A 24948-nucleotide genomic window follows, 5' to 3' on the forward strand; every position below is an offset into this window, starting at 1 on the left:
TTCCTTTCCACTTTTAAAAATGATATCCTAAAGATTCTTAATTTTTTGTTTTCCCACATTCATTTTATTATTGTTTTCTCAATATATAAATTATTCTTTAAAGTGCTCCATTGGCATGATACTGAATAAGTAGATTAATTTGAGTGTTGTCATTTTTAGTATATTGGCCTGAGAGCCTCGTCAGAAATATATATTTCTCCAATTATTTATATGTAGTAAGATTCATACGGTCCCTAGATGAATCTTCATAGCTACAATCCCAAATATGTATTGACCTTGGTCAACTATGACTTCAGTGTACAATACAGACCAGGAAGAAGCAATATGGATATAGGTGACCTATTCTATAGGCCTCATTCATCATAGAACATGATAATTACCACAGAAGTGATGCTATACTGTGACCCAAATAAATTGGAGTCTCTGATACTGAAATATGTGGGGGGAAATTCTGGAAAAAGGAGAATCACAATTCATGATTCTATAGTTATTTTCAATGGAATTTCTTTTTCTAACTGTTCCTTTTGGTTTTATTGATCATATATAGGAATGTTCAAGATTGATGTGGATTTCTTTATCTTACATCTTTCAACTTCTCTGGTTTTTAACAATTTCCATTAATTTTAGTTGAATCTCTAAGGTTCTCTACCTACGTTATCATATTGTCTTCAAAAAGGAATATTGGTCATCTAAGACAAGTACAAAGAACTCCCAAAGGAAAATGATATCCATATCCAGATAAGGAGCTGATGAACCTTTAATGTATATCAAAGCATGTTTTTTCAATTATTTTATTGTTTCTCATAGTTTTTTTCCCCTTTTTGATTTGTTATTTTTTTTACAACTATTACTAATATGGAAATATGTTTTACATGTTAGCATATATGTAAACTATGTCAAACTGCCTACTATCATCAGAAGACAAACAGAGAGAAAGAACATGAGAAAAAATGGAACTCAAAATTCTGTTTTAAAAAGCAACCAAAAAGAAAGTAAAATCATTCTTAACATATATCTGGGGACAGAAATAAAATACTATTCAAACATTTAGGGGGTTAATAATATTGTTTTGCCTTTTCCAGTCTTTTATCTCTTCAATTTCTTTTTCTTGTCTATTGCTATATTATCATTTCTCACTATAATTAAATATTAATTGTGATAGTGGTCATCTTTGCTTTATCCTGGCTTGTATTAGACTTTTCTCCATTTTATATGTAAAATTTGCTATTCTATTTATCTAAATCCAATATTTACTTTAAAAAGGCAGTGATTTGTAGAGTTTTTAATAAACACAAGTTTTGTATTTTTTACAAAAGTTTTTGTCAACTCTATTGCTTTAAGCATATGGATTTTACTATTTGTATGATTTTTTTTCTTTATAGGCTGCCTTTATGCTAAATAACTCTGTATTCCTTGTGAAAATCCTACCTTGTTACAATGTATAATCTTTCCAATATGTTGTTTTAGCCCATTTTCTAAGATTTTATTTAAAATTTTTGTATTCATTCTCTTTATATATATTGGTCTATGGTTTTCTTTCTTTTACTATATTTTAATAATATGAAGATATTAGAAATGTCTTATAAATCATTTATATAACAGTGAAATTTTTATTTTTTTTTATAAAATTCAGTTTTAAATTATCTGAGTCTGACTTTTTGACTAATTAGATCCTAACAAAACTGTTAAATTAGAGTAAAGAGATTAATCTTTCAAAAATATTAAATACCTAGATTAATAAGAGAATAAAAAAATTAAATAACTCAGTATCAGAAAAAGAAATTGAACAAAACATAAACAAAGACCCAAAGGAAAAAAAAACAGGATAGGATGAATTTATAAGTGAACTCTATCAAATATCCAAAGGAAAAAAATCAGTCTAATATTATTATATAACCTCTTGGCAAAAACAGTAAAAGACATTTCCAAACTTTTTATGACATATATTAAATATGAGGGAAGAATGGGCAATAATGTATTATAAAGATTATATAGTAATACTGCATTAATTTCAAGCTAAGAAATTAGGTTGGTTCAATCTAGGGAAAAGATAAGCATAATAGACCATGTTAATAGCAAAACAAATAATAAAAACTGTGCACATGATTACATCACTAGGCCCTGAAAATTCATTTTGCAAAATACAATTTTTTTCAAAAAACTAAGATGAAAAGAAATAGGCTACTCTTTAAAATGGTCAATAACATTTGTATAATACTAAAATGTAATGCAAAAAGATTAAAAGCCTTTCCAAAAAGAAAAGGGTTATAAGGATGCATGTTATCCTTAATACTATTTAACATGAGCCTAGAAATGTTATCTATAATGATGACAAGGAAAATAAATGGAAGGAAGAAATAAAGATAACAATAAAATAAAATAGATTTTATGACATTCTAGTGAAATAATGCTAAAGGCAACTAAAAAAGATTTGCAACAATTCATCATTTCAGCAGCTTTGTAGAGTATAAAATAAATAACATGATATCATTGACAATTCTGTATATTATGAACACAACCTTAAAGAAAAAAATAGAAAAATGCAATTCAAAATAACCATAGATTCATAAAATATATGGGAATCTATCTGTCAAGACACATCTAGGAATTCTGTGATGCACCTATAAAACATTCATTATGGAAATAAAAATACATGTAAATAAATGTAAATAAAAATATTAATTGACAATTAAATGACAATTTAAATGATAACATTATTTAAATTTATTTATTGAGTAATTATCAATTACCAAAGGATTATTTTCTACAGCTGGAAAAAATAACTGAACAATGCAATTAAATGAATAACTATTATTTCTTTAGGCTAAAGCATGCTATTCAAAATCTAACAGAGAAGTGGCAGACAGAAAATGAAAACAAGACAAGCATTTTCAAACACAACCAATATGGGAATGTGTTTTTCTTGACTATGCATATTTATTACCAGGGCCTGTTCTGCTTTTTTTTCCTAAAGAAGGGAGTAAGGGAAATAAAGATAACAAGCCAGAAAAGAAAGAAATAGTTTAATGAGATATCTTTTTAAAAAATTTACAAAGAGGGAGGAATTTTAAAAACACACATACAAAAAAAGGAACAGAAGGCAGACCAGCAATACTCGGAATTGCTTGAAAACTACAGATTGAATATTATATTGAGTCATATTGAACTTGCAACAGCTAAAAACTTCATGTTTTGTCAGGAATACTTTCTAATGCATTTTCAAGATTTTTTACTCATGAAATTGACTTTTTAAAGAACCCAATCTTTTCTCCTATTGTAATTCCTCTTATGACATTTGACCCAGTGGTCTGCTGGGCAATCTGGAATTCTGATTCTTAACTAACATATTTTATGGTTTTCACCTTTGTATCACTGGAAAATATGCTCTGGAAAGTATGCCATCTATGCCTTTGTTCAAGTACAACAAAAACAAGAGACAATTCATGATCATTGACAGATACCTAAATTAATTTCAATGGATTCCTACATTATTTGGTATAAGCAGTGAAACACATTAACAATATTTCATTTTAAGTTTTCATAAGAGGTTCTTTAACTTCTTTACAAACGCACCTTTAACTTCTCACTTTCATGTGGCCTACTCTTTGCATCTACACAGTCTAAGAAAGTTCCTTTTACATTCTAAATTTAATACATATTGTAACAAAGAATGCATGATATATAACATCATCTGTATTTTTCTCTGCCTCTTTCTGTTTCTTGTTTCTGCCTCTCTCTGTCTCTGTCTCTCTCTCTCTCTCTCTCTCTCTCTCTCTCACACACACACACACACACACACACACACACACACACAAAATCCCAATCCTGCAATAGGCTCAAGTCTTGTGTTTCCAGATATTTCTGTTAGAATCTGACATGTTCATTTATAAACTCTCCAAGGGTAAAAACAATAGATTACAATCCTCTAACATTTTAGAGGTGTGCACACAGAATACGTTCAAAAGATACTTGCTGATTTTTATAAGACTGCATTAAACTCTGGAGGTCATGGGTTTCAGGGATCAAGGAAAAGAAAAATCAAGGAACAGTTTTCCCTCTGAGAAGTTTCCTCAGGGCCCCCTTCATGTCCTGGTTCCTTAGACTGTAGATAAAGGGGTTGAACATGGGAGTCACTACAGCATACATAACTGTAGCCACGGAGTCTTTCACAGAATAGGTTTTCAGAGGTTGCAAATACACCCCAAATAGAGTACCATAGAACAGGGAAACCACAGCCAGATGTGAAGCACAGGTAGAGAATGCTTTGTACTTCCCAGTCGCTGAGGGGATCCTCAGGATGGCCTTGACAATTTGAACATAGGAAATTAGCATAAACAGAAAGGGAACAATGAAAAGGAGAGAGCCTGTTATGAGTAGCACTGCCTGATTGACTCGGGTATCAGAGCAAGCCAACTGTAGTAGGACATACATCTCACAGAAGATGTGACTGACTTCCCTCGGCCCACAGAATGTCAAGGTAGACATGAGAATTGTGTGGGTCAATCCATAGAGAATGGAGAGGACCCAGCATGGAACTAGCAACAAAATGCACAGTCTGGGGCTCATGATAATGGTATAGTGAAGGGGACGGCAGATGGCCACAAAGCGATCATAGGCCATCACAGCCAAGAGGAGGTTGTCCAGAGCCACCAATGAAACTAAAAAATACAACTGAATCAAGCATCCAGTGTAGGAGATGGCCTTTTTCTGGGTATATAGATTCACCAGCATCTTGGGAACTGTATTAGACACAAAGCAGACATCTGTGAAGGAGAGGTTAGCCAAGAAGAAGTACATGGGGGTGTGGAGGTGAACATCAGAGACAATGGCCAAGATAATCAGCAGGTTCCCAGCCATAGTAACTACGTACATAATCAAAAATAGTCCAAAAAGAAATCTCTGGTGTTCTGGATCCTGAGTGAGGCCTAGGAGGAGGAACTCAGACACACTTGTCTGGTTTTGAAAGTCCATGTTTCTGTGTGAATGCAACAATGACAAATATTTATATAGCAGCTACTGGTCTAGGTTCCTACACATTTTAAAAAATCAGTTTATGAATAAGTGTTCACTAGAACACTTAAGTTTAAATGAATATATTTTGAAATTATGAATAAATAAACTGTGAATTATTTAATTTAATTCAGGAAGAATTAACTTTACATTCTTTTTTTTTTCTGAGACAACTGGGATTAAATGACTTGCGCAGTGTCATGGTAGAAAGTGTTATGGTACAGTGTCATGAATATAGCAAATAATTGTATGTGTTTTTCTTTTCAATTGAATTGTTTAATAACAATTACACATCATCATTACATTAATAATTTCTTTTGTCTTCTTTCAAGTATAAAAAACGAATATTTTGCATAACATTATGTTCTATAACATGTATAACATATATACTGTCTGAGGCCAAATTTGAACTCAGATCCTCCTGACTTCAGGGCTAGTGCTCCATCCACTGTACACCTAGCTGCCCCCTTAACTTTACATTCTAAGCTCTTGAATTATGAAGGGAAAAATCAAGAATCATTATCCTCAATGAGTTTAATGAATTCTGAATAAATTTTTATTGCATGCATATAAATAAAAGCATCAGGAATAGCAAATAGGGTGCTAGATTTAGAACAAGGAAATACTGGAATCAAATCACATGACTGAAATTTATTTACTGTGTAGCAAAACCTTTACTAGCTATGGGCAAAATTTTTAAATCGTTGAGACTCAGTAACTCTCTAAGATGCTTACAAATTGTAGTTGGTGAAGATTATTGGCATATTTGAATTCACTCAGGCTACTTATTTTGAGATAAATACTGGGGAAAGTGTTGTATATAATTTTACATATGGCCATTTTCATATCCCTGTTTTTACTTAAATGAATTTCTTTGTTATGAGTTAATAGTAAGTTTCAAAGTGAGGTAATTTTAAAGTGTATCCAGAAATGAGTATAAAATTTAAACAAGATATCAACACAACTTACATTGTAAAATTTTGAAAAGAAGAAGCAGTGATAAAATTTGGTGGCAAACTAGATAGTGGGGAAAAGCCAAAAAGAGAAATAATCAAAGATAATTTAGTGATGCTGAGCCTAGGAATCTGGGAAATAGTTTTACTATGAAGGGGAGCCATTATACTGAGGTCAGTGGTAAGTCTGATTCTGGACAATTTGAGTTTTAGATACAGATGGCAGGATTTGCAAGTAGAGGTATTTTGTAGGTTGTAGAAGGTACAGAAGTGGCATGAGGAAGAGTCGGTGTGACATAGTAGAAAAGAGCCATGAACTTGGACCTAGAGATAAGTTGAAATTCAAGCTCTGGCAGGTATTAACAGTGTAACTGCACACAGATTATTTGATTAAGACAAACTTTCTTCATCTGTAAAATAATAATATGTGTACTAACATCTCTCAGGGATAGTATAAAGAAAAAGCACCTTGTAAACTTTTCAATACTATGTAATATGTCTGTTACTGTTGAAAAGAGACATAGAATTGAAGTAAAGAAAGTGTGGGATCAAAAAGTTTTTAGTTTGTGGATGAGTGCTAAGGGAAAGCCTGTCAAGATGAAATAAAACAAATTAATTAAGTTCCATATGTTGTCAAGGGGGTTTCCTCTTTGATTAGATGCCTCACATCCTTTTTGTATCCCAGTTCCTTAAATTGTAAGCAATAGTAGTCAGATTTTATGGGATAAGAATTATTTTAGGTGATGAATAAACTATTTATATTGATCTTGACATCATTTTGTTTCCAAACTCTGGTGGGGAGGATTCAATGACATGCAAAAAAAGAAGACATTCAAATAGATGGCTATATTTAATTATCTGGGTTTTTGTGTGGATATTCAGTAATTTACGAAAATGGATGAAGGGTGGGCCTGGATTCAAGAGGACCTGAGTTCAAAACGGATCTCAAATATTTAGTGATTGTATGAGCCCAGGTAAATCACTTAACCACTTTACTTTAATCTGCAGAAGAAGAAAATGGCAAACCAGTCCATTATCTTTACCAAGAAAATCCTTATGGACTTATGAAGAGTCAGACACTACTGAAAATCAGAACAATAAGAAAAACAATAGGAGCTGGATGTTGGGTCAGTTTTGACCCACTTATAGGAGAATTATGCCCATTCTGCTGGACATTTGGGAGGAGATAAGTAATGGCTAATGGCACTACTGACTGAGACTGAGACAATGATATACCTCTTACTTAACTTCAAGGGGAAATAAAAGGAAAATAGGTAATAAATTTTAGAACATCCAAGTGCATCTATCTAATTGATTACTTTTATGCCCTTTTGATTCTTTGAACCAATGTGAATTATTTGTGAATTTACTTTTATCCTGGTAAATCAACATGGCAAGATCTGCACATTGATTCCAGAATATGTTGGAAGAGGGAGGGATGAAAGAGGGCTGGATGTTTGAATGCATCCAAACCTCACTGTCAGAAGGAAAAAAGGCCACATGGGAGTCAGGACAGGGGAACAGTCAATCAGAGTTAAAACATAATTCTGCATATGAACTACATCAGAGCACATAGCAATAGTTTGAAAAGAAACTCTAACCTAGACCAAGAGAGTGATCTACATACCCAAGGAAGCTACTGATACTGGTAGTCTCACTCTGATGCTCTCACATATGTCTATTCAATTACCTTCATCATAGATTTGACAGGTTTGAATGTCTGAACATCCATGGGCTGGTATTCAAGGCTCAGCTCTTCTCAGAGCAGTGTCATGAATATAGCAAATAATTGTATATGTTTTTCTTTTCAATTGAATTGTTTAATAACAATTAAGCATCATCATTACACTAGTAACTTCTTTTGTGTTCTTTCAAGTATAAAAAATAATATTTTGCATAACATCATGTTCTATAAGTTTTTTTGCATTATTTATCTTATTTGTTGTTCATAGTAGCCCTCTAAAATAGTGCAATTATTAACTTTATTTTATAGATAGCTCATAACAGAATTTCAGAGTATTTAAGTGACCTGACCATTATCTTACAATACATCAGAGAACAGAACTTTGGACCTAGTTTATCTGTGCTAAGTTTCAGTTCTTTTTTCTTTCTATATCATAGCACCCTTCATATGATTCTCTAAGTTACATCACATATCAAATCTGCTTGACTTTGCCTGAATATAATTGGCTCTAAATGGATGACTCCATTCTTCTCAGAAAGGCTTTCAATCTCCAGGGGAAGTGGGGAATAGAAGAAGAATCTATAAAGAAATATCTCATGTTTAGATAATACACTCTGAACTGTTTCCTTAGAAAGGTGAATAAAGAAAACTATATGTGTATGTACATGGATCTTTCTGTGTCTGAGTATGTCTATAAGTATGTGAGCATTTGTGAATGTCTGTACAAATTACTGTCTTTTGTATGCGTCTTGGTGTTTATGTATTAGTCTGAAGGGAACTCTTCCATTTCAATTACCCTAACTCTTACCTAGATAGCTTATGCTGATCTCAGGAGCTGTCATACAAAGCCATGATTCTATCTCTTCTCTTCAGATAAGGAGCGACATACTATTAAGAAACTAAAGGAAAACTCTCCTGCAGAAGTAGGAGAGCTGGTGCTGGACGGGAACCCCAGGGCTGGTCTTGGGAAATAATTACAAGGTATCATGTCTTTAAAGCCAGAGGGCCTGAACCAGGACATCATAAAGCATATATAGAGAGGAGATTTGGAGATCCTCTGGGAGATAATTCCTAAAGCTCCTCACTGGAGATCAACACAGTTATCTCACAACAATTTCACAGTCTGAATGTTCTATGGGGAGGAATTTTAGGAAATAAGCCTCATAGGATGGAACCATGCTCACGCAGACTCCATTCCATCCTGAGATCTGGCGCCAGCTACACTAGGGAATGTTTTAGCCCCATTTTTCTCTTTCCTATCCTCTGGGAACCAAATCCTCGTAATATTTCTTTTTAAGGCTCCTCATAATTCCCCTAGCTAGAAATAAATTAGTGGCACATATGTTTATGTCACTTTTCTTCAGAGCTTTTGTGTATAGCATATTTAAAGTCATAGAGACATAAGATTGTAAAGAACCTGAGACATCATGTGGTTCAATCCTAAATTTTACATCTGCACATCAAAAGATAGGACTTTAGTAGAAAAATATATATATTCACATAAATATAGTAAAAAACAATAAATACAAAAGACAGACATATTTCTACCTTTCCTCCATTTCTCACCAAGACAATTTTGCTAGAGAGGTTGCATTTGAACTGGACCTTGAAAGGTCTGTAGGATTTCAATTGATGAATAGTAAAAGGGATAATGGGAAATGGCATTCCAAATTTATGTAAGAGCATTATTAGCAAACGTACAGTAGTGGGAAAGTATGAAAAATGTTTAGAAAACAAAATTTCAAGTTTGACTAGAAGGGAATAAATGTGAACGGCAATAGTGAGAGATAAATGAAATATGTTTCAATGGGATAAGACTGACATAATCATTCACATGTAGATAAATCCCCAATGTAGATCACTATAGTTTTATTTGAAATCTTGTATATACATGTTTAACCTATACTGGATTGCTTGATACCTTGGAGAGACAGAGAAGGGAAAGAAAGGGGGGAATTTTGGAATACAAGGTTTTAAAAAGGCGAATGTTGAAGACTATCTTTGAATGCATTTGGAAAGATAAAATACTATTAAAAATTTGTAATAAAAACATATCATATCCCATATCCCTAACACTTAAATGTGTGTGAATATATTCAATCCCATACATGTGTTTACATGCATGTATGTGTGGGGAGACACATGTATGTGATTTTTTTGACTGCTTAACAGACCCTTTCCAAATGAATGAGTTATTTTCTAGGTCTGTCATCGTACTGAATATCATTGAGAACAACTCTGTCACTTTTGGAAGAAATCTGTGATCCAAGAAATTTTAGAATTATCACTGTAACCCCATTTCCATTATTAATATATAATTAATCAATTCACTCCAAATAATACAATTATGACTATTAGTCTATGAATATATCTGAGACAATAGGAGAACTGGAAAATGTACAAACCCCAATCATATCAAGATTTGTTTCCTACTAAGAAGCTTTCAAGTTCACACCATATAAGAGCTAGGTAAAGAAGATGTAGATGGATAATAGAAGATAAGATAACAGAAGATCATACACCTGCTGGCTTCAATGAGTTCCTTTAAGACAACTCAACTCACACCTTTCCCAGAATGACTTTCCTGGTTTTCCCCTTTGTCTTTCGAAGTTAGTACCTTCCCTCAGAGATTACCTTCCATGCTATGTATATAGCTGTTTATCTATTGTCCCCTCAACTAGAATGTGAAATATTTGTGGACCAATATCTTGTATTTGTCTTTCTATGTATCCATGGCATGTATATACTGAGTCCTTAATAAATACTTCATGGTTGATTAATTAACATAGAATTATAAATCTAAACCTGGAAGGGACCTTGTTCAATTCCCCTCATTCTAGAAATGAAGAAATTGAGACCCATAAAGATTTTATGAATTGCCTGTAGTCACACAAGGAGAACTTGAACCCAAATTCTCTAATTCTAGAGGCAGTATTTTATCTATTATAATGTTTCTCCTATGAGAGTTATCTTTAAATATTGGAATGAGGCCAATATATGGCCCTGTGAAAATATCTCACTATGTGTTATTTCACTGGAGATAAAGGAAATTAATCTGGGGGGCTCCAACCTCATGAGTTTTGAAAGGTTAAAAGAGTGAGCCACTTGGAATCCAGGAGTTTGGGAGTTCAAGGGTTTAAATCCATGAAGGATTTCGTAACGATCTAAGCTTCTATGCCTCAAAGATTGAAAAGATTATGGATACATCCCTTAATGGTTACTGAAATGAGAACTTTTTAGGCCATGATGGTACATGTGGACATAGATTTACTGAGAGCAAAAGTATATAGAAATTTTGTTGGGGGTGTGTCCTTCAGGTGTTAGAGGCAAATGTTGGTACTTTTGTTCTTCTTATGTCTTCAAAATAAATATACTTTTTGTAAAACTAACTGATGTTAAATTGTTATGTTGAATTGTGATATTGGTATTAAGAAAAATAAATGGCAGGAAAATAAGCTGGTAGCATTGAAGGGAAGATTCACCAATGACTCAAAGATATTCCCAAGAATCCTGAAGGGAAATGTAATAATTTGGCTGTGGAAGAGTGAACCCATATTAGTGGCACTACAAATCAGAATGGGTCCCTTTCAGAGGTATTTGGGTTCTCCTTATAGGAAGTCATTGAGTAAAAGCTACTTTGGGGTTTTGTAAAGGAGGTTCTCTTTGTGGAATAGGTTAGACTAGAATAAAATTGAACTCCAATTCTGAAATATATAATTCAGTGTTTGTGTGATTCTGACTTAACTTCTAGTTAATTGTCATCAGACCATTGAAATTTCCAACACATTATAACATCTTTTTTTTTGAGGCAATTGGGGTTAAGTGGCTTGCCCAGAATCATACATCCAGGAAGTGTTAAGTGTCTGAGGCCAGATTTGAACTCAGGTCCTCCTGACTTCAGGGCTGGTGCTCTATCCACTGCACCTAGCTGCCCATATTATAACATTTATGCCAAAACATACTTAAGAAAGAGCATAAAAAGTTATCAAAGAGGTATATAACCAAGAAATGATGTGGACTGGATAAAGCAATAACTAATGGACAAAGACATTGCTGCACTGATAACTCTTGTAATGTTGAAACCTAAAGCAATGTCCCAAATATGTAGGATAAACTTCTGTGGTAAAATTATAGGAGGACTTGTACAAAAGCTGAATAAGGATAAGATGATTCAGATAAGTTGCAGAATTCAGTGTTGGAAGAAATATCCATATCAATAAGGTTATTGATTCACAAAATAGTTAAGATATGATTCCTCAAAATAAGTCAGCCTCCAAGATCTTGAAGTCTAATATTTTCTCCAATCAGTTTCTTCTCTTTCCACCTTTCGTCTACTTTTGTATTTACCCAAAACCTATATCTACTAGAACTCCACAAAAATTCTGTGATGCAAATTGGTCTGGTTTTATATTAGAAAAATATTAGATTAGATTATCTGGTTTCTTTAAAACTTTTCAGACCTGTATTAGGTAAATAAAATTTGTTCATTAGCTCCTCATAAAGCTCTGATGGTAAGACAAATACTTCAAAGATGTGCCTAATGTGTATGAAGGCATCTTCTTCCAACTGTATTCTTAGAAGTTCTATCCTATTTCATTTGTAGTTGATGCAAAAATATATGCAAAGTAAAAGTTAAATCTGTAGGATAAAGAGCCTCAATAAGTGGGAGGATCTCAAATAATTTCTTGGACGAAGTGGCACATGAATTGTTCTCTTAAGAAACTTGGAATTCTGTGGAAAGAGGAAGAAAAGCATTCTAGACATGAGGGACAGCTAGACCCATGGGAGTGAAATTTGAATGTTTTGAGGAAAAATTAATTAATTAGTCACTGAAGATTCTATCCAATATTTTTAAACTGTTTTAACTCTGGTTAATTGACATTCAAATCATTGGATAGCTATAGGTATGTTATTAAATGTCCAGAATCTATCAAAATATTTTGGCAAAATTGTCCTTTTAAATTTTATTTATTTTTTATTACCCAGCCACATATCACTACCATGAAATGCTTCTCTTAGAAATTGTATCTGATTTTTGTTAAGTAGCTCTGACCATACCATATTATTAAGCATTCTAAGGATCCCAATGACATGACTGCTTCCTTTCCCAACAAATCATGATCCCTCTACTTTTAAGCACAGCCATCCAGAATGCAGGATATCCCCCATCTCATAAGGAAATAATACAGTATGACTTTTAATAAAGTTATCATAGCCAACACTGAATTTTGTGATTCATGGAATTATAGGAACTTGTTCCTCTTCCTGAGTTACTCTAATGATCTGTATATCCCATTATTCCCTCTCTATTAACATAATAGGCTTATTTAAAGTAATAAATAAGAGTATTAATAATAATAATATCTCACATTTCTATAGTACTTCTACATAACAGTTTTAAAATAAAACTTATAAAGCACTTTTTTTTTACCAAAATGGACTCATGAAGTGGATAGAATGCATAAACGTAATTATTAGAGTATATATATATCTTCATTTTGTATATAACTAGTCAAAATTGTAGAAAAAACATAAAGCTGATTAGAGAACAGAGTGATAACAATCAAGGAAAAAAGAACTCTGGAAGTTTTGCTTTGTGAATTATTATACCAGTAATAATTGTCAGGGGAAGACTGGGGACTTCTAGAGATTAAATCTAACAGTCCTAAAAAGCTGGAGGACCAAATGACCCTACTATAGAGATGATAACCATAAGGGATGACAAAAATAAGAGAAAGAACTCTTTTTAAATTGATTCATTGTCTATACCTTCCACCTTCTTTAATCAATAGAAAGATATGTCTCAAAATAGGAACTGAGATAGCTGGATGGATGGATGATGGATGGGAGACATAAAGTATGGAAGAAAGAAGGGAGAAAAAGTGAGTTGCTATCCTGCCTGTTTCCTCCATCCCAAAACCTATTTTAATCCACATCTCCCTAGTAATTAGAGAGGGTGGAGAAGAATAGGAAGGAGTATATGGAGACTATTCTTTATAGTTCCCTACTCTTTAATATAAACATTTAGTCAAATCATCAAAAAATTATTTAAATAATTTAAATAACTATCTTTTATTAAATAAATGTATTGGTTATTAAATATAATTATTTAAACTTATTAAGTATTTGTTGATACATATGCTTCCACATTATATATATTTACATAATTACTATTTATGAGACTGATGATTTCTTATTGAAGAGTAATGTATCTCTCCTTTTCACAAAATTTTTTTGTGAATTATGAATATCATTTTCACAAAAGGAAAAGTCCCTCAATATGGTGATAAATAGGAGATATGTATTACCTGTTATACTTGTTCTTTTTTTCTGTATCTACCTCCTTAATAAGATCCATAAAACAAGAGAGTTAAAAAAAAAAGTATAGCATAATTCATCAGGTTCTAAGAATGTTTAATACCACTTTTACAGGCACAATACCAGTTATTCTAGTCCTCATCTTTGAACTTAACATTTTTCTATTTAGAATCTCATAATTTAAGAATAAAAAGCAAAGATCTGAAAAAGAATGTTTGAAGAAAAAAATTTAAGCAAACTTTACAAAGTAATAATTTTACATAAAAAACTTTGTTTTTTTAAAAAAAACTTTTATCTTCTTTATTGAGACTATTTATACACTTAGACATTACAACCTGAAGCTTGATACATATTGAGAAGTATCAAGCTTGATAATACCATTCTCGTGACTAGCTATATTCTGCAGAAATCACAGAATCTTCTGTGTTGCCTCAGTTGCATTGTCAGCAAGCATTTATTAAGTACCTTCTATGTGACAGGAATAAAGATAGCACTTATTTATTATTTATTTATTATTTTATATATTATTTGTCTGTGTGTGTGTGTGTGTGCATTATATACAAAGCCAAAAAACACTGTTCCTGTCCTTAAGGAGTTCACATTATACTGGAAGAGACAGCATGCTAATAATTGGTCAAATACACAAATTATATTGTGTAAATAAAACAAAATATCAGAGAGAAGGAACTTAAGAATTCTTCTCCCAAAAGACTGATAAATTCTTCCTCCAGAAATTAAAACTTAAGCTGAGCATTATAAATCAAGGAAGCCAGAAGTCACATGGGAAGAAAGAGAACATTCTAGAAATTGGGAATAGTGTATATTAACTACTACTCTTTTTCATGATTGGAGGAAAAAAAAAATTTAACACAAACTTCCTTGCTGTAAGCATGTCAAAGGACTGCTAATAAATAGTATCCTAGAGTAGTACCTCCAAAATCATTTTGAACAACATATACCTAGTCAGGAATCTCAGGAGCTCTTTCAGTTTTTCAGTAATGACTTCAAGTGATATTGAAATTCATTATTCTCAAGCCAGCCCTTTCCAATTTTAGACCTCTAATTATAAAATATTATTTTTGTCTTATGTTGAAAGAAAAGTATTCTCTTTGCATCTTCCCTATATTTTTCCTAGTTATATGCTCAGAGACAAATAAAATCTCTCATATTAGAAATTCAACACTTGAAGACATCATAATTCCCAAACTTTTCCTTTTCCCAGACTAAACATTTCCATTTCCTTTATCTGATCTCCATGTGTCATTTTCTTAAGGCCACACATTTCTCCTCTGGGCATAAGCTATTTATTAACTAATGCTTTTCCTAAAGTCTAATAGCCAGAACAAAATATAGTGCTTTAGATGTGGACTAAAATAGAGTGTAAAGATAATCTTCCTTATTCTGGACACCACAATCCCCTACATAAAAACTTAAATTACTTTCCTTTTTTTTTTTTTTTACTGCCAAATCATATTGACAAACCATGTTATACTTTTCAACCTACTAAAATCCCCAAATTATCCCAGGACCATTTCCTAGCTATTTCTCACCCTTATTTCATTTATAAAATTGACTCTTATTTTCAAACAAAGTATAGACTTTTTTTTCTACTATGATTTATTTTATGACATTTGGCCCTGTATTCTAGCTTTTTAGGAAATGTTTGGACTCCAACTCCCTTAATCTTCATGATGGTCTTGACAATTCGAACATAGGAATAGGAACAATAGGAACATAGGAACAAGGGAAGCCTTCAGCAATATGGGAGCTGAGAATTAATAGACAAGCAGGCTGATTTTGAAAGAGGCAGAGGAACTAGAGACCAAATTATCAACATTCACTAGATCATGGAGCAAGGAAGGAGGTTCCAGAAGAATATCTATTTCTACTTCACTGACTACATTGAAAATTTTTAATGTTTGATTACAATAAAATGGGGCAAATCCTCAAAGAAACAGAAATTTTGGATTATCTTACTTGACTCCTGAGATACCCATATGTGAGTCAAAAAGCAATAGTTAGGGGAAAAAATTTAAACAAATGACTAGATAAAGATTGAGAAAGGAACGTGACAAGACTATATATTGTCACTTATTTATTTAACTTGTATGCAGAGTATATCATTTGAAATTCCAGCCTGCATGAATCAGAAGCTGGAAAAAAGGGTTTTTAGGAGAAATATCAGCAGTATCGGGTATATGGACAATACCACTCTAATACAGAAAGTAAAGAAAAAATTAAGAAGCTTGTTGAGGAACACTGAGAAATGAATGTGGACTACTTGCATTTTTGTTTTTCTTCCCAGGTTATTTTTACCTTCTGAATCCAATTTTTCTTGTGCAACAAGAGAACTGTACAGATCTATACACATATATTGTATCTAAGATATACTTTAACATGTTTAACATGTATGAGACTGCCTGCCATCTAGGGGAGGGAGTGGAGGGAAGGAAGGGAAAAGTTGGAACAGAAGTGAGGGCAAGGGACAATGTCATAAAAATTACCCATGCATATGCTCTGTCAATAAAAAGCTATGATAAAAAAAAAGAAGCTTCTTGATGAGTAACTCAAACCAATATAACAAAAATGACAATACTACCTAAATTAATTTACCTATTGTCATACAATCAATCTAACAAAAAAAGTTACTTTAGAGAGCTAGATAAAATGAGTAAAAAAATAATTCATCAAGAGAAACAAAAAGTTCAAGAATATCTAGGGAATAATTTTTTTTAATGTGAAAGAAGGGGATCTTCTAATACCAGACCATAAGGTATATTACAAAACTAGAATCATCAAAAAATTTATTACTGGATTAGAAATAGATAGATTGATCAGTAGAACAGATTTGATACACAATCTAAGAAGCTAATGGACATAATAATCTAATTTTTTATAAACCCAAACAGCTGTTGGGATAAGAACTACTATATGAAAAAAACTTATTGGGAAAACTAGAAAGTAGTCTTGTTAAAACTGCATTAACCAACATCTCATTAAGATAAGTTCTAAATGGGCACAAGGGAACATAAAGTGTAATATCATAAGTAAATTAATAGAACATGGGAGAAATAACTTGACAAATCTGTGAAGACAGCAAAAGTTCATGACTCTACAAGAGATAGAAATAGAGAAGTTCAAAGCAGTTAAAACGAGAGTTTTTAATTACATAAAATTACAATACAGATAAAATTAGAAGAAAAGTAGTTTGGGAAAAGTCATTAAAGCAAATTTCTCTGATAAATTTATGAGGAATCAATCAAATTTAGAAGAATAATTGTCCAAATGATAAATGTACAATAGATACTAATATGCACTTTTCAGAGGAAGAAATCAAAGCTAAAGAAAAATTGCTCTAAATCATTAATGACCAGAGAAATACACATTAAAATAACTCTGATACCACCTTGAGTATCTAGGTGACATCATGGAAGGAACTCTATACCTGGAATCTGTAAATCCTGAGTTTAAATCTGACTTCGGTTTCATATATTTCTAGGTTTTATTTCTGAAATATGGTTAATATGGAAATTATTTATATTTTTTGTTTTTTATTGCCTTATCAATAAATGGAGAAAAGTAGCTCATAGACTGAACAATGAGAGATTATTCACTAAGACTAAACAATCAGATAACCTCCATGAAGGTGGCATAGAGAAATATAATGTGTGGCTCTAATTAAAAATACTATCTCACTACAGATAAGAGGATGATCAGAATAAAGAATTCCTTCTAAATCCCAAAAGAAGATTAAGAATGTAAACACTTCTGCAAGCATTTAAGTCTGGCCCAGAGAGATCATCTCCCATAAAAGTAGAGGAAAGGAACTTGAATACAAGAAAATACACACATTTATCACTAATGAATTTCTCAGGGACATAAGGTCTCCAGGGATTAGAACACTGAAGCAAGGGAGACTCGGTAAAGGCAATGAATCATGTAGATAGCAGACAAGAGGACAGAAACAAGAAACAATATCCTAGAACCCCATTCAGGCTATCAAGGTAAGTTGAGAATAAACTGAGAGTTTTGCTATCTGGATTTCTGACTCTTTAAGATGTAGATATTCCTAATCTATCTGAAGTCATTTCTTTCCAAAAGCACTCATTTATACACACACACACACACACACACACACACACACACACGCACCTTATATGGTTCTATATAGTATCTCGGATAAAAATAGAAATTCTTTACTCTAGTGTTTATTAAGGCTTTCCACCATTTGGTTCCAAACTATTTTTCCAGATTAACTTTACATATTTTGCATTCACATATTCAATACTCCAGGTAAACTGACTTACAAACTATTCCTCAAAGTCAACCTTTCTCTCACCTCTATGCATTCTCAGAATGCACTCCCACAATGCTTCAAATGCACTCTCTCCACATCTTCAAATCTTTATTAATCTTAAAAGTTCTACTCAGGCACCAATTTGACTAAGAATAGTTGCCTAATGCTACCAGATATTAGCATATCCTCATACTTAGAATTCTTTTTCATTATATTGACTCATAAAAATGTGGAATGCAATGTCCTTGAAATGAGGAATTTTGGTCTTTAGATTTAATACACTGAATGTACATAGATGATAAATATTTATTGAATTTTAAAAATTGAAATTTTCTTCTGAATGGCATCATTGACCCAAAACGAGATTGGGTAATTTACTTTTCCCTCTTCTTTTCATTCTCTAAAGTTGTGAAGGTTTTGTTTGTTTTTTACCACCTCCCTAATCACCCGAATATCTCATAATTCAACTTCTGAAAAAGAAGAGCCAGTTTTCATTGCCCATATGTAGATCAAGGTATAGGGAGAGGTAAAGAAGAGGGAAAATGAATGTCATGCTCAAGATTCCTAGCAGCAATCCCTCAATGGTGGAAGCCATCTCAGACAAGGATCTATAGGTCCATAGCAGAAAACTAACACAAATGTCATGCTTCATCATAGGCCATGCATTAGTGGTGACATCTACTTCCAGACACTATAATGATTTCTCTGGGGTCAATTCACTCGGGAAATTGAAAGTCATAGTATAATAAGAATGATAAATAGCTAATGTTTACATAGTTCCTAATATGTGCTAGGCACCATACTAAGCACTTTACAATTATTATCTCATTGGATCCTAGCAATACCCAAAGAAAGTAGGTGCTATAATTCTGTCCCTTCACAGATGAGGAACCTGAGTCAAACAGAGGTTAAGTGATTTGATTTGGTCAACAAAGGTCACACAGCTAGTCAGTGTTTGGAACAACAATGGAACTTAGGTCTTCCTGACTACAGCCCAGCACTCTTTCCACTGCACCACATAGCTATCTGAGTCACAACTATCTGAGAACAGCTAACTGTCCTAGATGAGTTCAAGTCACCAGGAATAAATGAACAATTTTATAGGAGAGTTAATGATGAGATTTCTTAACTACTTCAAAGATTCACAGTTGAACAGGAGTCTTGTTACTGAGATAGAGAAGACCAAATGCCCCAATCTTCACTACAGAAAAAAAAATTGGATTTTTCAAACCAGAAGCCAATAGGTTTCAATTTAGTTCCAAGATTAAGAGGAGAGCCTTAATAGAGAGATGATTCCTCAACACATAGTAAAATCCACATTTACTATACCACTACATAGGTTCATCAAAAGCAAATCAAAACACCAGCTTAATCCTACTTTATTTGTGATAGATTTCCTAAAAGATTAAAAGAAGGAAAAACTGCAAGCATAGTAAGCTCAGATTTCAGCAGGTTATCCGACACAGCCTCTCAAAATATGGATTATATCTGAAATGTCAAATTCATTCCAGGGACATGTAACTCTCAGAGTACTCATTGATGAACCAATATGAATTTATAGGACAGTTTCTAAGATGCTCCCCCAGGCTCTTTTCTTTGGTCCTGTTCTATTCAACATTTTTAGTAGTAACATGAATGAAAACATAGGCAACAGGTTAGGATTTTTTCATCTAAAATGTCATAACAGGGTATAAGATTGATTTAAAGCAATAAATAGAAGTTTTATAGGGATACATGTCTTTCTTGCATATTCATTCAAAAGATGAATTGCACAGATTACACATATACATTGTGGAAAAGAGAGATAAAAAGCACATCATACACTAACTAACTTAAGATACTATGTTTCTGCAAACATTTATTCATATGAATACATTGTAAAGTCACATGTACACATAAATAAATTTAAGTAAGAAACTTATTATTTATTATCATTTATTATTAAGTAAGGAACATACACTACAGTATGGTCTTACAATTCTCTACCTAGTAAGACAATATACAATATTCTAGTTATAGCTTGATATTGTATTAAAGGAAAAGACAATGACAAGCTACAAATGTCCATAGGAGGCAAAGATGATGAGCAAAATTTTAAATGTGCAATATCACAAAATCACAAAATTTCATACTTGTAAGGCACTTTAGAGTACATCTAGTGAAATTCATAGCTGTTCATAAATTGCCTTTACAATATTCCCAAAAGTTGTCATTAACTTAAAAAAATTTTGGTCTTACACTATGTCATATAGTCTAGTTGGCTCATTTGAAGGCACCAGATATGCTTAATCAAAAAAAAAACAGATGCATCATTTAGGTAGGAGATCTCTTAACAAATGTTTTAAAAACTGTTTTGCACTGTGATATTTCACTTGCAAATTGACCCACAGTATAAAATCAGATCCAAGGAGTGAAAATTAAAAGAGATTTATTTTGCCTCAGAAGAATAATAATTTGTTAACCTATGAGAACTGCCTATAAATGGTATGAATTGTATTAGGAGACTGCACATGATCACCAGAAAATTGGGAATGTTTGCAGATAACAAGTTAATAAGAAATAGATTTTAGTGTGTATTAAGTAGGAATTCAGATGAATCACTAAATGATAAGTTCTCTAGGATAGAGATGTTAAGCATTTATCTCACTCCTGAGTATAGACCAAACCACATTAAAAAGCAATTGGGAGATATTTAACAAAATACATAAAAATACAAAAAAAAAAAAATAGAGTGAACCTTACATTTAAAAGTAAGTCAAAATGTAGCCTGCAGGGAACCTTATGTATGAATTTTTGATCCTTTTCAAGCTGAATTTGACCTGCTCTCTCTAGGATAGATTATGTACCTGTCCTAGTAGAGACAAAAATTAGCATCTACCTATTTTGTCGGATGGGAAGGCTAAGAAGAAGAAATTTAAATTTAAATGGCAGGTTTTGTTCCCTTTGGGTGCTGCACTTGAAATGGAAGAAATGGAAGATGGAAGGAAAATATAATCCCTTTAAAAAAAAAAACCACATATGCTGCTACATAGTAGACCCTGTCTAGGTCTCTCTGAAGAACTTTGGTTTTGGTTATGCAAATACATAGGTTTATCTATACCGGCTATTTCATCACTTGCTTGTTGCCAGAGCACTTTGAGGTAGATAAAAAGAGTAAACTGATTTGGGTGATTTCTTTTGGTTTAAGCATTAATTGGATTTTAGTAAGGTAGAGATGAACAAAGTTATTGATCTTACTCTCTCTTCCAGAGTCACACGTTGCAGTGCCAAGGAAGAGCCAACACTACTGATGATGGCTCAAGATGAATTGTAGAATATAGGGTATCAGGGAAGACTAGTATCTCTAGTGTAAGAGCTGCCAATCACTTTTCAGAAATATTTTTCACCACTGGTGTCTCTCTCATCCACCTAATTCTTAACTGTGCTTCCAAGAAGTGTTTAGTCTGCACAGCAGCTGAACTGTAGTAAATCACTGGGCAAGTATGATAAACAAGATTGAGGGCAACTGAGAGATCTAAAAGCACTCACTGAGTTAGGAAGGTGTCTTAAATATCTCTGAATACTTCCCACAGTGGGCAGAAAAGAACAATTTATTACAACAATCATGAAAGCAGCTGAAGCTAGTTCTATGGAGCTCTTTGAGCTTGGTTAGACATCAAAGAAGCGAAGGTTATCTGCTCTGCCCTTACTAATCAATAAGAAGTTTGCTTGTTAATACCTTTGACTGAAAACTTTCCTCCTTGGCTATGTACTTGAATGAAAGTAAAGAGTAAAAAGAGACTGCTGTATTCTTGAAAGCTACTGGACATAGCTGTTCCTCTAATGTCTAAATGTGGTATATTCCCAAATCATGAAAGAACTTGACTTGTAAGAAAGCAAGTTAGGCTGATATCCTCTGGGGGACAGGGACATATTGAATATTTTGACAAAGAATAACTTGGAAATTAGATCCATGTAGTTAATGAAGAATATGGCAACTGTGAAGATAAGTAGCTGCAATATATAGAGCTATAGTATCTTCTTAGGTATTAAAATGAACTTAGAAGCCATCTTGTTGTCCAATTATAGGATTTCCTGCTAGACTATTTCTGACAGGTATCCAACTCTTGATTTCAATACTTCTGTGACAATTGCCCACTAATTAGCAAGACAGGGTAGCTCATTTTTATGAACTACTAATTAATGACAAGAACTTTACAAAGGAACAGGTGACTAGAAAGAGACTTGAATTAGGATGGTCAATAAAGAGGATACCTAAGTGCTAAGCCCACCTCAAACATCAGGAAATAGATCATATCACTTCTCCAGATATAAATTCCCTCAAGTATAAGAATTAGAAGTCATATTTGTTGATATCTTGGGTTTCTTCCAGCTCTGAAACTCTACAAATTCTGTCTCATGGACAAGCTATTTTTTACTAAAATTCCTTTTCAAAGAAATAATTGGTATTTTTGTTGTCTCTCAGATGAAGCCAGTTCATGATGAAAATGGGAACCAAACCATTATCTCTGAATTCATTCTCCTGGGCCTGCCTATCCAACCAGAGCTAAAGACCCTTTTCTATGCCTTCTTCCTGGCCATGTACTTAACTACAATCCTTGGGAATATGCTCATCATCCTCTTGATCTCTCTGGATTCCCACCTACACACACCTATGTATCTGTTCCTCAGCAATCTGTCCTTCTCTGACATGTGCTTCTCTTCTGTGACCATCCCCAAACTGTTAATAAATATGGAGAGCAAGAAACCAGCTATACCCTATCCTGGCTGCCTGACCCAGATGTACTTCTTCCTTTTCTTTGGAGACCTGGAGAGCTTCCTGCTAGTAGCCATGGCCTATGACCGTTATGTGGCCATCTGCTACCCACTGCACTACACAGTCATGATGAGCCCCAAGTTATGCAATTCTCTTGTGGTGCTCTCGTGGGTCCTAACTACCTTTCATGCATTGCTGCATACCCTGCTCATGTCTCAATTATCTTTCTGTGATAACAACTTTATCCCCCACTTCTTCTGTGACATGTCTGCTCTTCTGAAACTGGCTTGTTCAGATATCCACATCAATGAGCTAGTAATATTCATCACAGCAGGACTGATTATTGTTGTACCATTCTTGCTAATTGTCACATCTTATGCTCGTATCCTCTCTTCTATTCTCAGGGTGCCCTCTATGAGGGGCATCCGCAAGGCTTTTTCTACCTGTGGCTCCCATCTTTCAGTGGTATCTCTCTTCTATGGGACAATCATTGGACTTTATTTGTGCCCTTCAGCCAATAATTCCACATTAAAGGAAACAGTCATGTCAATCATGTACACTATGGTAACACCAATGCTGAACCCCTTCATCTATAGTCTGAGGAATCAAGACATGAAAGGGGCCTTTAAGAAACTCCTAGAAGGAAGAAAATTCCCAACTCCCTGAGACTGTGATACTGAACCTTCTAATATAATACTTTACAATTACAAGGAGAATGTATACTATAATAATAATGTAGAGACTAGAAAAATATCCTATAGTCTCCTCGCTTCCATTTTCCTCCCATTCGTTCCCACTTTTTATACTACCAAGGTATTCTTCCTTAAATCCTCTTTCTATTATATCTCTGTTCTACTCAGAAATTTTACAGTCTTCCAAAATTGGCTTTTCCTGTCTTCTCTCTCCCTGTTCCTGTACTTACAACCAAACTAGTCTCATCACAGTTCCTATTACACCCTTTCTCAAATAGAGTACTCTCTCCTTTTCTCAACATTCTTTGCCTTTTAAAGTCCAGCTTATAATCCCCTTCATTGCTATAGTATATATATTTTTTAAAATTTTCTGAGGCAATTGGAGTTAAGTGACTTGCCCAGGGTCACACAGCTAGGACGTATTAAGGATTGGAGGCCAGTTTTTCCCTCTCTCTTCAGGTTTGGTGCTCAACAATTTTTAGAATTGATTTTAAAGATTTTGAATTCCAAATTTTTCTCCCACCTTCTCTCCTTTCCCTCTTCTATTCCAAAAATGGTAGGCAATTTGATATAAATTATATATGTGCTATCATAGGAATGGTTTTGAAAGAGAAATAGTTCAAAAGAAAAAAACAAAAAAAAGAACAAAATAAGTGGGTGGAAATATGCTTCGTTCTGCATTTAGAATCCATCATTTCTTTATTTGAATGTGGATAGCATTTTCCTTTGTGAGTCTTCTGTATTTGTCTTGGATTACTGTGTTACTAAGAACTTGTCATCCATAAGCTGATCATGAAATGTTATTGACATCACACACAGTGATTTTGTAGTTCTACTCATTTTGCTTTGCATCATTTTGTACATCTTTTCAGTTTTTTCTATATTTCATCTGTTCATCATTTCTAATTTCATAATATGATTCCATTACATTCATATACTGAAACTTGTTCAACAAATACCCAATTGATTTTTTTAGTTTTACTTTTGATTTATTTATTTAATATTTTTACCCAGTTACATTCAAATTATTTTTTTTACATTTACTTTTAAAATTTTTGAGTTCTCTTACCCCCATCCACAATTAAGAAACCACATGTGAAGTTATGCAAAACATTGTGAAAGAAAAGATAGATCTCCCATCCTAACAGAAAAAAAAACCGTCAAGAAAAATGAAGTTGAGAGAGACAGACAGATAGAGAAAAAGAGATACACACACACAGAGAGAATGCTTCATTATG

At 33.2% G+C, this 24948-nt stretch overlaps 2 protein-coding genes across 2 annotated transcripts; one reads left to right on the plus strand and one right to left on the minus strand.

Moving 5' to 3' along the window:
• Window positions 1-4038: 4038 nt before the first annotated feature.
• Window positions 4039-4971, minus strand: LOC127546439 (olfactory receptor 1D2-like). Its single transcript, XM_051973553.1, has one exon. It carries the CDS (start codon window positions 4969-4971, stop codon window positions 4039-4041), a length of 933 nt encoding a protein of 310 aa, XP_051829513.1.
• Window positions 4972-21866: 16895 nt separating this feature from the next.
• LOC127546440 (olfactory receptor-like protein DTMT) lies at window positions 21867-23684 on the plus strand. Its single transcript, XM_051973554.1, has 2 exons — window positions 21867-21909; window positions 22699-23684. Exons 1-2 carry the CDS (start codon window positions 21867-21869, stop codon window positions 23682-23684), a joined length of 1029 nt encoding a protein of 342 aa, XP_051829514.1.
• The last annotated feature ends 1264 nt before the right edge of the window (window positions 23685-24948 follow it).

This window comes from Antechinus flavipes, chromosome 2, assembly GCF_016432865.1.
Source record: "Antechinus flavipes isolate AdamAnt ecotype Samford, QLD, Australia chromosome 2, AdamAnt_v2, whole genome shotgun sequence".
Classification (NCBI taxonomy): Eukaryota; Metazoa; Chordata; class Mammalia; order Dasyuromorphia; family Dasyuridae; genus Antechinus; species Antechinus flavipes.